This window comes from Euleptes europaea, chromosome 1 (genome assembly GCF_029931775.1).
Source record: "Euleptes europaea isolate rEulEur1 chromosome 1, rEulEur1.hap1, whole genome shotgun sequence".
Lineage (NCBI taxonomy): Eukaryota > Metazoa > Chordata > Lepidosauria > Squamata > Sphaerodactylidae > Euleptes > Euleptes europaea.
Genome location: NC_079312.1, coordinates 160,414,303 through 160,430,689, shown reverse-complemented (window position 1 = coordinate 160,430,689; position 16,387 = coordinate 160,414,303). Strand labels below are relative to the sequence as shown.

Here is a 16,387-nt window from a genome sequence, read left to right as displayed (position 1 = left end):
TGGTTAAGAGTTTTGTACTAGTATCTGGGAGACCCGGGTTTGATTCCCCACTCGTGCCATGGAACCTTGCTGGGTGACCTTGGGCCAGTCACACACTCTCAGCCTAACCTACCTCAAAAAGTCGTTGTGAGGATAAAATGGAGGACAGGAGAATGCTGTTGCTGCTTTTGGCCCCCTACCCTTGGCGCCATCCAGCTGCCTGGCAGAGGTCTCACCAGGCTTAAAATTATGCCTAAACCTCGACAATGCCAGCACAATGATGTCACTTCTGGAATTGATGTCACTTCCGGAATTGATGTCATCATGTTGGTGATGTTGAGGGAGACGCTCTGGTATTTGGGCAAAACTCTGTGGTGAAAACAGCTTCTACTATAGAGTTTTTGTCCAAATACCAGAGTGTCTCCCTTGATGTTGCTGACATGATGACATCACTTTTGGAAGTTACATCAGTGTGTCAGCGCCAGCCTCCCTCCTCAGCTGGTAAGTCCCCCCCTCATCCCCCCCTCGGTTGCCAGAGGGGACCTGGCAACCGTATATGAGCCCTACTGAACACACGACATCTCTGTGATGACTCACTCTGCTTCGGTATAAAGCATTCACTTCTTCCTTGCTCCCCTGCACAATGCTTTGATACCAGGAGTCGACATTTTGAAGGATGTAGTTCATATCTAGACCTCGGCTATTGTCCATCTCTACGACGACTGACGTTGCACACTGAATCCACTGATCAAGGAATGAGAGTTCCTACAGTTTGAAGGAGATCTTAGTAAGCAGGTGAGTCCTTCTTACTAGCACAATACACACATAATTAAAAAATAAACATGGATTGTCATTATAGGAAGATAGATGGCCGATCCTCTGGCTTGCATGGTCCCACTCTGTTCCCTCCTGCCTCTTTCCTTTGCACACGGCTCAAAAATTAAAGCTTTGTGCTTTCAGAAGCAACCATCATTTGGGGCTAATCACAAACTACGGTTCTGTTCCGTTCAAACAAGGGTTCGAACTAAAAGCAAATTTCTAGCCCTTCTGGCTGGTTGCGGACTAGAGATCCGTGTGCAACTGCATTGTGTCCATAGTATTCAGCTGTCCCCACTCCTGCTTGTAAGTTTGTTTGGCATTGTACTTTTGACTTCATGTGATAAGTTAGGGCTTCACTCATAGGAGGACACATCAAATGAAAACTAATAATTTGCATGCAAAGCAAACATAACATTCTTCTAGCATCCCTTAATGGCAACTCCTATTGCCAGCAGCTCCTCTCTTCCAGCTAGGGAGAGTTGGGTCACCTCCAGGCTTCTACCTGCTGCCACTTGGTGGGGCGGTGGGAGGAAAATGGCTGGGGAATTCGGTAGCACCATCTCACTTCCAGCGAATAACCAGAAGTGAAGTCACCGCACCAGTGCAGAGCTCTAGGATTCACCCCCGAGTTTGGGGTGAGTTCTAGAGCCCCCTGTTGGCAGAGAGACATCACTTCTGGGTATACCCTCCATATCCACCCCTTCGCTCTCCCACTGATTGCTAGACAGCATGGATCCTCTAAAAAGTACCACCCTCCATATTCCTTATAAGTAGGCTTACCAGGTTGGTCCTCTGCTCTGGCGGGAGGTTTTTCAAATGGAGGTGAAGGCCTTTACCACTCAAACTGGGAGTTTGAGTGGTAAAAGGCCCATTGCGATGCTGCACTTCCGGGTGTAAAACGCATCGCAAGAGGCTGTTTACCACTCAGACTCCCAGGGTGAGTGGTAAAAGGCCCCTAGCGATGCATTTACACCCGGAAGTGCTGCATCGCAATGGGCCCTTTACCACTCAAACTGGGAGTCTGAGTGGTAAACGGCCCCTTGCAATGCGGCACTTCCGGTTTACAACTGGAAGTGTCATATTGCCTTGGGCAGGCGCACGTGCATGCTTTGCCCGCCGACCCTCAGTTGGTCGGCGGGCAGCCAGGGGGATTAGCGGGGGTTATCCCGCCACCACCTAGCACTTGGCAACCCTACTTATAAGCATATTTTGTTAAATTACAATCACTACAACCGACCGAAAAAGACTGGCTAAATAAGATGCTAGAATTGACAAAAATGGCAAAACTTACAGCTCTGATAAATCAGACTGATAACAAACAATTTTGGGGGGAATGGGAGGCGTGGAGAAGTTATTGTGAAAATCAATTTGTAATGGGTTCAATTAAAGGATATTCTTTGATTTAATCCTTTATATATACTTTCTATTATGATTATATTAAGGTATTTAACTAATACACTTTTACCAAGATAAGATACTTATATATTAATTAAATAATATAAGGATTAATTCTGTTAGCAAAAGTACATACAATTTATTTTTAGATGAAAGGGAGGGGGGAAGTAATTTTAAGATTAAAACACTAGGATTAATAGTTAGTTATTGTATTAACTTTTAGTAATAGATGATGATGATGATGATGTATATGTTAAAATGAAGAAAACAATAAAAAAATTAAAAAACAAAAACAAAACAATCACTATATTCATAATAAGACATCCTGTAGGTCAGAAGAAAGAAAGGGCTTCAACGGGGCTTAATTTGCGCCAGGACATTGCCTCTCGTCTCAGTGTAGGGGCCCCATAGTAGAACACGAGAAATGTAAATAAATGAAACTGCCCCTCAGCAAGTGCAGAATGCATTTCTCTCACCAATAAGTATTGGGATTGCCTAGAGATCAGGGATCTGGAAAATCAGAGAGTGGTGTTTGCAGATGGCTTTGAGGCCCGGCACATCCCTCTTTTAAAGAAATGATGCTGGTATCAGCGCTGTTGCCCCTTCTCACGACTCACAGAAACAGAAACAAAGAGATCCCAAATAATAATGTCAGAACGCATTTTGCCAAGGAAGGGAAATCATGCACGTTTGTTGAACATAATTTATACAAAGTCTCATAATAATTTGTCAGAGAAATTTGTGTGGATGTTTGTAGGTCATCTTTCAATGCACTCAGTCCTGGCCATGACCTCGGCTGTTTGTCTGAATATATGTTAGATAAGTTCAAAGGCAGTGTAGTGTAGTGGTCAGAATGTTGGAATACAATCTGGATTCAAATCTCCGCTCTGCCAGGAAGCTAGCTACATTATCTAGCCAGTTATTGTCTTTTAATGTAACCTACCTCACAAGGTTGTGAGGGTACAGTGGGGAAAGGGAGAACCATACATATTGCTTTGAGCTTCTTGGGACAAAAATTGTAATAGATAAATTATTTTAAAGGAAATTAATTCTTTGTGTACTATCATTTGATGGTTTGGGGTCTCAGGCTGTATATTTATTAGTTGCGGGCCGTTTTTAAAAAAATCATATTTTGATGATTTTATTATGCTGATTTGTGGTTTCAGTTTTTTGTAAGCTACCTCACGAATATTTTACTGAGAGATAGGATATATTTTAAATGAATATAGATAGGGATACCAACCTCCAGGTCCTAGCTGGAGATCTCCTGCTTTTACAACTCATCTCCAGCCGATTGAGATCAGTTTCCCTGGAGAAAATGGCCACTTTGGCAATTGGACTCTATGGCATTGAAGTCCCTCCCTTTCCCAAACCCCGCCCTCCTCAGGCTCCGCCCCAAAAATCTGCCAGTGGCAAAGAGGGACCTGGCAACCCTAAATATAGCCCACATGGTGAGGTGATCTTTGTGCAGCCCTTCAAGATACGCTAACAGGGATTATTTCCTTGGGAGAGCAATGAGACAAATCTTTACCTCCTCATAAATGCACCTCAGGGTTTCAATCTCCATTTTCAGGGCTGCCACTCGTGCCTCCAGCTCCCTCTTATTCATGAATGAACAGTCTACATCCTGGAAGAAGAAAATAGGACATTGCAAATTATTTTTGTTCAAACGCTGAATCAAACGCATTTGTAATATTCATTGGTCTGAGCCCCTGTTTTGTGAACTGTGGCTTTGGGAAAATGGCTTTTTAACCTGTATTTGAATTTATTTATCAAATAATATATATAATTTCCTTGGAGTTGTTTAGTTTATAAACAGCTGTTTAAAACAATATGGGTCAGATTTCTTGCTCAATCTTAAGAACAGAAGAATAGAAGAAAAGCTATGCTAGATCAAACCAAGGCCCATCAAATCCATCAGTCTGTTCACACAGTGGCCAACTAGGTGCTTGGCCAATTCCCCTCCTTATTACAGCCCCTGATCCACATTGCATTGGTCCATCCAGTTTCTATAACTTTCTGGAGGTCAAAGGAGACCACTTCCTCCCTTTTTCACCAGCGGAAAAACTGCTTGGCTCTAAAACTATTAATCCCATCCTCATGAAGTAGTATCCAGTATTAATGTAAAATTAGGGTTGCAAACTCTAGTGTGGGAAATTCCTGGAGATTTGGGGGATGGAGCCTGAGAAGGGTAGGGCTTGGGGAAGGGACGGACCTCAGTGGTATATAATGCCATAGAGTAGGGTTGTCGATTCGGTTCATCCCGAACCGAAAGACAGCCGAATTTCCCCTGATTCGGCGGTTTTTAGTTCGGATGGAACCGAACTCAAAAAAGGCGGGAAAACGGGGAGCGAATTCAGCGAGTTTGGGGTGTTCAGTGAATAAATTCGGCAAATTCGGGGTTCGGTGCAGCAGTATAACCATCAGTGAGTAAGCAGCATTTGCCCCCGGCCAATCAGTGGCCAACTGGGTCTTCTTCTGGCCAATCAGTCGCGATTGAGTGCATGAGCCCAGCTACTGCATGGCCCGGGCAGAGAAAGAAAGAGTATCTGTTTGTGTGAGAGAGAAATCCCCGTGGGGGGGGGGTGCTTGTGCACATTCTCTCCTTTCCGTGGCTGCAGGGGGCATATTTTGGAGGGTACAACCCCCAAACTTTCAGCGTAGCTTCAGAGGAGCCTTCTTGCAAGAATCCCCAAGTTTTGTAAAGATTGGATCAGCGGGGGCTGAGATATGGCCCCTGAAAGGGGTCTCCCCTTAATGTGCATTTTTATTCCATTTACAGCACACATTCGAGCCATTCCGTGGCTGCAGGGGGCGCATTTTTGGGGGTACAGCCCCCAAGTTTTGTAAAGATTGGATTAGCGGGGGCTGAGATATGCCCCCCTTTTCCCTATTGGGATGAATGGGATCAGCCAATCCTGTGTGCATCTCGACAGCGGCAAATCCAAGGCAAAACCTCCCGTGCTTAAATGGAACCATATTGGATTACCCAGTCCTCCAAGTCCCTCCTGATGGAACAGAAGACATCCACAGTAAGACCCCTTTTGGGGCTTTAATCTATATTTTTTCTCCTGTGTGTGTGTGGGGGGGGGAAGCAGAGTCTGTGTGTGTGTGGGGAGGGAGCAGTTTCTGTGGGTGGGGGGGAAGCCAAAGGGGGCTTTCGCCCATTCTGTCTGGGGTGTGTGTGCCCCCTGGAGTCTCTCTCTCCCTGGTTTGAGGGGGGGCTTCAGTTGTGTGTCCTCAGGTTTTCCCTCTCCAAACCCCGCCCTCCTCAGGCTCCACCCCAAAAACCTCCTGCCAGTAGCAAAGAGGGACCAGGCAACCCTCTGGGAGGTTTGGGCTCAGATGAGAATTAGATCAAAATTTTTGAAGTGAAACAAGTCTGTATGCCTCATTTGTAAGGTTGCCAGCTCCAGGTTGGGCAATACCTGGAGATTTTGGGGGTGGAGTGTGAGAAGGGCAGGGTTTGGAGAGAGGAGGGACAAATGTCATAGAGTCCAATTGCCAAAGTGGCCATTTTCTCCAGGGGAACTGTTGCCTACAAATCAGACGTTATAGGGGGATATCTCCAGCTAGTACCTGGAGGTTGGCAACCCTACTTACTTCCCAAATTCAGCAGTATCACTATGATCCCTGAACCTATGCTTGAATATGTGAGAGAGAGAGACGGAGAGAGAAAGAGAGCACATAATCAGGATTACTGAACAAAGTTTAGTCATCCTCACTTGCTGTGGCACAAAGAAAGAGGTTAAAGGGTTGCATTCACCTCCCCTAACCATTTCAAGCATGCTTGTGAAAGAAGCCGAAGTTTTCATTCATTTGTGACTGCAACTAAGGGCGGGTGAATCTTTTAAGTTAGGGGATAAAGCAAGTGTTTGCACAATGCGAACAGAAAAGAGGTTGCACGCTATGCTCCTAAATGAACGCAAATGTTCGTTTTGACATAACCGTTGACTCCCTCTTTTAATAATAATTATACTCCCGCACTCCCTTTTATGAGATGCCAACACAAATCACCCTTCAGCAACCTGAATGTCTCACCTTCTTAAGCAAAACAAAGTCATTCTCTGCTGCCACACGCCGGTTGATTACCTCTTCATACCTATTTGGATACGGTGGAGAAAGAGGATATGCAATGAATGAGCAGCCTGAACCCAGATCAGGAGGTACACGCATCCCTGGATATTTCGATATTACACTATTAACCAGGCAGTACATGATAATGACTGTGCAGCTCTGTATCCAACAACCTGTGGGATCCTACTTTACTTCAAAGGTGCACATGCACAGAGTGGATTGCTTGGGGCAGTGTCATTCTATCCATGTGGAATCTTGCTCAGCAGCTGGCATGGAAGGGGAGCAAACAGAAGACTGAGAAAGGAAGGAATTTCCCTTTAATGTCGCCAACTAGACAGGGAGGAAATGTCGACTGAATGTCATTTATAGAGGTTTAACAATTGGCAATGGGCAATTGAAGTCTTTCATGGCATAAATTTAAGCAACATCACCTGATAATTAGGGCCAGCAACAGGGGCCAGTTTAAAAGTGGGTAACGCTACTTTTACTTTATCAATTCACCAGCGTGGTTAACGTGTCACCAGCGTGGTTAAAGTTGGCAATCTCCTGCTATTACAACTGATCTCCAGCCAATAGAGATCAGTTCCCCTGGGGAAAATGGCCACTTTAGCAATTGGACTCTATGGCATTGAAGTCCCTCCCCAAACCCCACCCTCCTCTGGCTCCACCCCCAAAATCTTCAGGTATTTCCCAATATGGAGCTGGCAACCCTACCCATTGGGGAGAAATGCTGGGTGTAAATATCCAAATAAAATAAATGTTGGCCTCTGGATTGCAGCCCAGCAGTTTTACAACAAGCGAGAAAGCCTTGAGCATTTCCATGACTGCCAATAAGATTTTCTGGGCCTGGAAACAAATTTATACTTACTCCTTCTCCTCCTTCTCTTCATTTTTTCCCCAAGGCTGCACAGTCCTGCAGATGGATCTGCAACGTCTTTTAATTCACACATAAACACAGTGTGTGTGTTGCTGTTGCGAGGTAGCCCCTTGGCATGAACTCCTGCCCGGAAGGCTCTCTCTGCGGGCCCTGTGCACCCCATCCCCCACCTGCAGTCTGAAGCATTTCCAGATTGACTGTAATTATTATACTTAATAACTGTAGGTATGCAGTATATAATTATGCTGCAATTATACATTTATTATTCCCATGTACCACAGGAGGTAGGCTGAATGTGGACGAGCCGGTTTTCATGACAGCCAGCGTGGGGCAGTAGCTAGACTGTGAAGAACCTTGCTGTCCGAGGGCTATTGGGCTGAGGACTGAGATAAAGTAAGCTACTACTCATCTTTACTAAACATATAACAATTTTATTAACAAAGAACGGTATTTTTTATTGGAAAACATTTTTTGTATTGGAAAAACATGGCCACAACTAAGATTAATGGCAACATTGCTCTTAACGCATTGGCGAAGCATGGGAAGGCTGGATGGGGGCATCAGCCGGCCTGCTGAGAACTGAACTCCCAGCGGTCCCGCTGGGAGTAGCAGAGGATGACGGTATGTGGGATACGCCAGGGCTTGTGCCACTTGGTGTTCCCCCGTCACTCAGGTAGAGGTCAAACCTGCCGCCCCCTATGCGGCAACTCAACACCCTTGGCCTCCCCCAAAACCCCTTATTGGGGTCCCCCAGTTGGAGGAAGGGGCACGCAGGCCGCTTCCCCCCATCAAAATCCATCCATCCCCATGCGTAAACCGCCTGAGTTGTGACGACTATAGCATAGCATTCACACCTATAGCCCTTAGGGAGGGAGGGTGGTCCAAAGCCGGAGACAGACTGAGGCACCGGGCAAGGGCCGCTGGGCAATATGCACAGCAGTAGGGAGGGGCGAAGCAACAGCCTCCCGGCTCCACCCGATTGGCCGGGAGCAATTGGCACCCCCGCCAATCAGGCGGGACCCCGGGGCCGAGCCCGGGAGAGCAAGGTTGTTCGGCCGCTCTCACCCCCCGCCCTGGCACCAAAACTGGCTCCGGGTAAGTCCGGAACCGTTTGCTTATTCAAATCTCCACTCAACCAGGGAATTCGCTGGGTGATTTGGGGCCAGCCACTCTTAACGTAACCTACCTCTAGGGTTGCCAGCCTCACTCACCTCACATGGTGTCTGTTGTAGGGAGGGGAAGGCAAGGTGATTGCAAGCCGGTTTGAGTCTGCCTTAAGTGGTAGAGAAAGTCGGCAAATAAAAATCAGCTCTTCTTCTTCTTTGCCACTGGTGGGAGGTTTTTGAGGTGGAGCCTGAGGAGGGTGGGGTTTGGGGAGGGGAGGGACTTCAATGCCATAGAGTCCAATTACCAAAGCGGCCATTTTCTCCAGGTGAACTGATCTCTATCGGCTGGAGATCAGTTGTAATAGCTGGAGATCTCCAGCTAGTACCTGGAGGTTACAATACAAAATAGGCACCTCCGTGCCAGTACCAATGGTTAGAAAATCTACAACGGAGTCTTCAGTACAAAAGTAGCAAGAAATCTTATTGGTGCTTACACATATGACATCAGCAATACAAGAGTGAAAGATACATATAAGAACAGTCAAAGTTATATACAGTATGTACAATCTAAATAGGGTGCACTGAGACTGCACCCAATTTAGATTGTACATACTGTATATAACTTGACTGTTCTTATATGTATCTTTCACTCTTGTATTGTTGATATCATATGTGTAAGCACCAATAAGATTTCTTGCTACTTTTGTACTGAAGACTCCGTTGCAGTACCTGGAGGTTGGCAACCCTACCTCCCTCAGAGGACTGTTGTGAGGATTAAGTTGAGGGAATAAGCCACCCTCAGTTTTTCTGGAGGATAAGTGAGAGAAAAATGTACTACACATAGGGTTGCCAACCTCCAGATGGTGGCTGGAGATCTCCTGCTATTACAACTGATCTCCAGGCGACAGAGATCAATTCACTTGGAGAAAATGGCCACTTTGGTATGGCCGCTACACTATGGCATTGCACCTCATTGAACTCCCTCCCCTCCTCAAAGCCCGCCCTTCTTTGTTGTGGCCACTTTGATATGGCATTACAGTATACCTCATTGAAGTCCCTCCTCTCCCCTCCCCTCCTCAAACCCTGCCCTTCTCAGACTTCACCCCCAAAATCTCCAAGTATTTCCCAACCTGGAGATGGCAACCCAAAGTATGTGTGTGTGTGTGTATGTGCTTCTTTTACCTGTGCAACAGCCTTAGGCTTACCAGGTCTCATTGTTCGATTGGCGAGAGGTTTTCTGGGGTGTGCAGTGCAGGCACGGGCCTGGCTCAGTGCGCCCGCACGCCCGTGCACCGACGCACCTACATCACTTCCGGTTAAACCGGAAGTGATGTAGGTGCGTCGGTGCAGGGGCGTGTGGGCGCATCTATGGAGACCATAGAGTTTTGGCTGAATTTGCTAGAGCGTCCACATCACTTCAGGGTAAACCCTGAACTGACGTAGGCGCGTCACACGTGCGCACGTACACGGGGTGCCCGCCGGCTCTCAGCTGGTCTTCAGGCTGCCCGGTGGATTGGCGGTAGTTTACCCACCACCACCGGGCACTTGGCAACCCTAAACAGCCTGTTCTTCTAAATACTCAAACTGAATGAATTTGCTGCTTCAGAGAAGAGCCACAAGCAAAATGAAATGTCGCCATCAAGCATGGTTAATGCTTAGGGTAAAGGTAGTCCTCTGTGCAAGCACCAGGTCATTACTGACCACAGGGTGATGTCACATCCCGACGTTTACCAGGCAGATAAAGTTTTATGGGGTGGTTTGCCAGTGCCTTCCCCAGTCATCTTCCCTTTACCCCCAGCAAGCTGGATACTCATTTTACCGACCTCGAAAGGATGGAAAGCTGAGTCAACCTTGAGCCGGCTACCTGAAACTGACTCCCGTCAGGATCGAACTCAGGTCGCGAGCAGAGATTTTGACTGCAGTACTGCAGCTGACCACTCTGCGCCACGGGGCTCTTATTGGTTAATGCTTACTTGCATTTAAACTCCTCCACACACTGCTGAATATTCTGCAGCTGTGGTCCTGCCTGCCGCTTTTCGCTCAGCAAGGAATCCAGCTGCTTGCGTAGGCCCCTGATGGAATTTTCAAAGAGAGGTCCAAGATCTCTCTTAACTGGGGGCATCTGCTCCTGCAGGAGATCCCATTTGGTTACCAGCATCTTGTTCTTCTGCTCCAGGTTTCGGACCTGAAATCAAAGAAGAAGAAGAAAATAAAATAAAAAATATAGACACGATAACCGGGGATGGGATGGGGAGAGATGCATCACACACACAATGTCTAGTGTTGGGTTCTCAACCAACCGGTCTTACAAAGTTGTACTCCAAGGTGCTGCCAAACCTTTTCCATAGGACTCGCAACCTAGTTTTATCAAATAAGAGCCAGTAATGTCTGCAAGCCCTGACCTGGATAGCCCCAGGCTAGCCTAATCTCATCAGATCTGAGAAGCTAAGCAGGGTCGGCCCTGGTTAGTATTTGGATGGGCCACCTCCAAAGAACACTAGAGCCATGATGTGGAAGATGGCAATGGCAAACCACCTCTGAATGTCTCTTGCCTTGTAAACCCTATGGGGTTGCCATAAGTCAGCTGTACCTAACAGCAAAAAAGAATGTCTTCAACTTACTTCCATGTTTTGGATTTGGGGCTTAAAATTCACTTAAGTGTACTGCAGCACTGTGCTTACAGGGCATTCGCCCATCAGGAACATTCCCAAATAGTGAAAGGGTCAGTCTACCCTGGCAGATATGGTCTGGTCAGTGCCTAGATGAGAGAGCACCTGGGAACTCAGTCTACACAACCTTACACCCCATAGTGGAAGTAAAGCGGGACGGTAAAATGTGCAGGGAGTTTTTTTAAATGTCCCGAAGTATAAAGTGATGCAATAACCCCACCTGCATTCTAAAGTGGTACAAAAGCTTTCCACATTAGTAATGCGGGGGGAGGAGAAAAAGATACCAAGGAATGAATGGAACTGAAATTGGCATCATATTGTTCACGATTATCCCAGTTTCAAAATTCATGGTAGACACTGTCCAAGTTAAACCAAAATTAAGGAACAGTGGTCCACAGAAAGGAGACCCAGTCTGAAACAGTGAAGGAGAAGAATGGTGCGCAGATCCACTCATCCCTCCTTTGAGGTTTTTGCTGCCCCTTTGTAGGAGAGAAGAAAAACATAACATTCAAGCTCTAACCTTGTCGATGAAGCAGGCAAACTGGGTGTTGAGCGACTTCATTTGTTCCCGCTCCTGAATTCGTATTTTCTGGATCTCGGGGTCAACTCCTACAGAGAGCGGCTTTAAGAGGTGCTCGTTGATGCTGACTCCATGGAAGAGGTCATTTTGATAGCTGCCAGCATAATTTCGGACCTCAACGTAGTTCCTGGGACTGCCGTAATATATGTCACCATACCTCTGACCTCCGATCCAGCAGCTTCCACTAGATATTCTTCTGCTTCCACCCGTGCTTGAGAGGCTCTTGGTGCTATAGCCACCAACCCTGCTTCTCCCACCAAGCTGAGATACAGCAGGGGCCCTTGGTCTACATCTGTTTAGACCACATATATCTGAAGCAGAAGAGAAACGTCTTCGTCCATGGATGGAGTTTGCGGCATACAGTTGTCGGCTCATAGCAAAGCCAGGTGAGATAATACCGCTGTAAGCAGAAGAAAAAGAAAGGGTCCCCTCTGATATGACACCTCTGAGGTTCTGATTTATATCCCTTTGCAATATCTGGGCTTGGTTATTTCAGACAAAAAGGTAACACGAGGTCTTCTTTGGGGTTTGGTTTTGCCTGCTAGCAATAAATACCATTGCAAAACTGCAAAGTAAACATTTAAAAACCCAATGAAATGGGAATGGATTTATTTAAAAAATGCTTCGTTTGCAGACCCGGCAGAGCTGAAATTATACATTTGAAGAATTCTAACTCAAGTAATTATAGCTTAGCAAATTTATTCCAGAGTTTCCTATATGTCAAAAAAAGAAAAGAAAAATTGGGCAATGCTGATACTAATTGGAACTCCAATATTACGTGACTAGCAACTTAGTTCAAATGAGTGCACCATTTGAATTCCCTGTTTGAGAATTATGGATGTTCAGCACAATGTGACAAAGCTTATACTTTACTTGATTGCTTCTTTACATGTAGCCATCTCTCAATTATAATAGTCTTATAGCCCATTCTTGAATCCTGCAGCAGCTGGGTACGGCATGGCCGAGGCGCCGCCGCGCCACCTCCAAAGTGGTTCCCTGGCCACTGCAAGGCAAAAAAAAGCCTTTTAAAAACAAAATTTCAAAAATGGGGAAAATAGCCCCATTGAAAACAGTGATGTTGCACCAACAAAAAGCTGGCACAGCACCGCTGTTTCTGAAGGGGGCGTTCCTGGGCTGAAAAGGGTTAGGAGGCTGCCTACTGGCAGCCCCACCCCCCGCAACGCCCCGGGAATGCCTCCCAGGACGCCGGCCCGAGCACTTGCACCAGCAGGATGCCGGCGGGAGGCTGATCCAGCGTCCAAGGGTCATGCTGCTGCAGTAGTCCTGGGGCGCTGCCGCAAGTGGCACTATGCTGGTGTCCATGCCAGTTTACATTGTGCAAGTGGCACGGACACTGGCATTAGGAGCTGGTTGCCTCCTAAGCCCATTTGGCACTCTGGCTCAAGAATGGGCTGACAATTGCCCACGGTAACATATAATTATAATTTAATGACATATTTCCCCCTGCTCCACTAAATCATTGGGACCAATACAGTTACAGACAGGTGCTCCCATCCAGAAATTCATGCACATGTATAGAACGCCTGCCTATCCAGGTTTTTCTGTTTACTTGAATAGGAAGTGATGCTGTGCATGCATATCTCTTGGTGCTGTTAGAGTTGTTTTGGACACTGCTCCAAAGCTCTCATTGATGGAAGTAACTCCATCAATGGACAGGGATTAGGCTATGAGATGTCAAGGTACTTGCATCCAAGCTGAGGGGAGGGGCCATGGCTCAGTGGTACAGCATCTGCTTGGCATGCAGAAGGTCCCAGGTTCAATCCCAGGCATCTCCAGTTAAAGGGATGGCAAGTAGGTGATGTGAAAGACCTCTACCTGAGACGCTGGAGAGCTGCTGCCGGTCTGTGTAGACAGTACTGACTTCAATGGATCAACCGTCTGATTCAGTATAAGGCAGCTCATGTGTTCACACTGTGTTTTGGGGAAGGGCCGTGGCTCAGTGGTAAGCATCTGCTTGGCATGCAGAAGATCCTAGGTTCAGTCCCCAGCCTCTCTAGTTAAAGTGACTAGGCAAGTAGGTGATGTGAAAGACCTCAGCCTGAGACCCTGGAGAGCTGCTGCCGGTCTGAATAGACAATACTGACTTTGATGGACCAAGGGTCTGATTCAGTATAAGGCAGCTTCGTGTGTTCAAGATAATGGTCATATCCGATGACTTGGTGGGTGGGCTTTCTTCACCCTCAAGTTCTGACTGTTTACCAGGTTTAGGGCCAAGCAGGCTTTCTTCTTGAGTTCAGAGAGGGAGTTATCCTTTCCTTACCACCTCTGCCTTCAACCGAATCCATTTGTTCTGTAAGAGGCAACGTGTGACCTCCTGCCCTGCCCCCTGAAAATGTTGTTAGTTTCATTGCAACTCAAGAAACTGGGCAAGTTTCCCCAAAGTAGGCACCCTCAAACTCACTTTGAGTTTTACTGTGAGCAAAATTACAGAGGCATTACTCTTCTGTTTCTCTGCTTGTGGGATCTCTATATTTTATTTTATTTTAACCCTAGCTTTTCTAAGGGATTCAGGGTGGCATACATGATTTTCCTCTCTTTGTTAATCCCCCACAACCACCCTCTGAAGTATGTTAGGAGGAAAGACTGGTCCAATTCACCCAGCCATCTTCATTGACCAAGCAAAAGCTTTAGCCTGGGCCTCCCAGTTCTCAGTCCAATATTCAAACCACTATCCTCCACTGATATTTTATGATACTGTGGCCCCGATAGTGTGAAATGTATGTTGGAGTTGGGGATGGGACGGTCTCTTTCTAGTTTTCCCTCATCCCTGACCACCACCTGGAGTTCTATGCTTTTCTTAAAATGGGAAACCCTTCAAGAATATTAAGGACTTCGCTATCTTAACTCTGCTCTACCCAGACTACTTCTTTGTAATGCCAGCAAAGGAGTACTTACCGAATTTTTCTGTGTATAAGATGTTTTTTTCTTTTAAAAAATTAGAAAAAAACTAAACAATGCTAAGAAGAAATCAAAGAATTCTTTGTTCAAAACTCAACACCCGATGTGGAAGTGAATTCAGTTTGGAATGCAAGTAAAGCCTATGTGAGAGGAAGATTGATAGCTATAAACATCCAAAATAAAAAAGATCAAAAGCAACAACTAGATCAATTATATTTACAACTACAGCAATTAGAGGAAGACCACAAGAAATCAGGCAAAAAACAAACATTGGCAAAGATTCAAGAGACAAAGCATAAAATTGCTAGACTTGAAGTAGAGGAATTGCAGAAAAAATTAAAATTTGCTAAACAGAAATATTTTGAACAGTCAAATAAACCCAGAAGACTCTTATCAAACATATTAAAGAAAGAATTGGAGAAAAGAAGGATTTTGGCTCAGATGACGAACAAAGAAGATATCATGGACTATTACCAAAAGTTGTATCAGAATAATGACACAGAACAAATTGGCCTAGATATGTATTTACAATCAGCATGTTTAAATAAGTTTTCAGATGAAGACCGACACTCATTAAACCAGACTATTACTACTCAAGAGATTTCAGATGCCATTAGAAGATTGAAACCAGATAAAGCACCAGGCCCAGACGGACTTTCAGCTAACCATTACAAATTAATGGAACACATTTTGATTCCATATTTACAGAAAACATTTAATGAAGTGTTACAAGAAAGCAAATTACCAGAGTCATGGAAAGAAGCACACATTTCACTAATAACTAAAGATCAATGAGAACACCCCCAAGAGCTTATAGACCGATTTCCTTATTAAATGTGGATTACCAATTACTGGCGGCGATACTCACAGAAAGACTGAAAAGACATATCTCGAAAATAATACATCCTGATCAAACGGGATTTATGCCTAAAAGACAACTAAAGGACAATTTAAGAGTGGTTTTAGCAGCTATACATCATACCAAAACCAACGAAAAGAAAACTGTGATGTTATTCTTTGATGCAGAGAAAGCATTTGGCAATGTGTCATGGTCCTTTTTTAAGAATACGATGAAGCAATTGAACTGTGGAGAAAAGTTCCTGTATGCAGTAGATGCAATTTATTCTACACAAAAAGCCAGATTGCTCATAAATGGAATGTTCATGACACATTTTGATATTGAAAAAGACACAAGACAAGGCTGTCCTTTGTCACCTCTATTATTCAACCTTGTGATGGAAGTCTTGGCAAATAAAATTAGAATGGATCCAGAAATCCAAGGATTAAAATTCGAAGATCAGGAATATATAATCAGAAGTTATGCAGATGACGTAGTTCTAATCTGTCAACATCCTAAGAAGTCAGCAGAGAGAATCTTCTACCAAACCGACACCTTTAATTACTTTGCTGGATATAAACTAAACAAGCAAAAAACGAATCTAATAACGTTCAATTTGATGCCAGAAGAAAAAGAAGAAATTCAAAATATTTTCCAATGTGCTACCCCAAAGAAAAGCTTGAAATATTTGGGCATAAAAATACCTACAGGGCCGGATACACTGTTCGATTTAAATCATAAAGAACTCTGGAAAAATATAGAAGATGACTTTGAAAGATGGAACAGACTTCAAATATAATGGCTTGGAAGAATTGCGGTAATCAAAATGAACAAATTACCAAGAATGAATTTTATTTTCTTAACTTTACCACTAAGAAGACTATTGTTTCTTACCCCCTTTTCCCTTTCTTTATGTATTACCCAAAAACCCAATAAAATATTTTAAAAAATTAGAAAAAATTAGGGGTTGTCATACACATGGAAGAAAGGTCGCTGCTCTTTTCCCCGCCTGTCACATGACGGGTGGGGAAGAGAGCCAGCAGGAAGAGCCCGGTTGCCCTGCCTGGCGGGTGACCGGCCTTCTGAGAGTCCCCAGTCTCTTCCTCGCCTGTCAGCTGATGGGTGGGG

The 16,387-nt window shown here is 45.2% G+C and overlaps 1 protein-coding gene across 1 annotated transcript in view; it reads right to left on the bottom strand.

Moving 5' to 3' along the window:
* The window catches only part of LOC130477155 (keratin, type II cytoskeletal 4-like), a 40,424-nt gene that overhangs the window by 6,822 nt on the left and 17,215 nt on the right, over nt 1-16,387 (bottom strand). The window contains exons 8-12 of the mRNA XM_056849218.1: nt 11,443-11,763; nt 10,227-10,438; nt 6,235-6,295; nt 3,725-3,820; nt 577-744 (exon numbers count right to left, since the gene is read on the bottom strand). Coding sequence (XP_056705196.1) covers nt 577-744; nt 3,725-3,820; nt 6,235-6,295; nt 10,227-10,438; nt 11,443-11,763 — 858 coding nt within the window. The remainder of the gene's footprint in view (nt 1-576; nt 745-3,724; nt 3,821-6,234; nt 6,296-10,226; nt 10,439-11,442; nt 11,764-16,387) is intronic.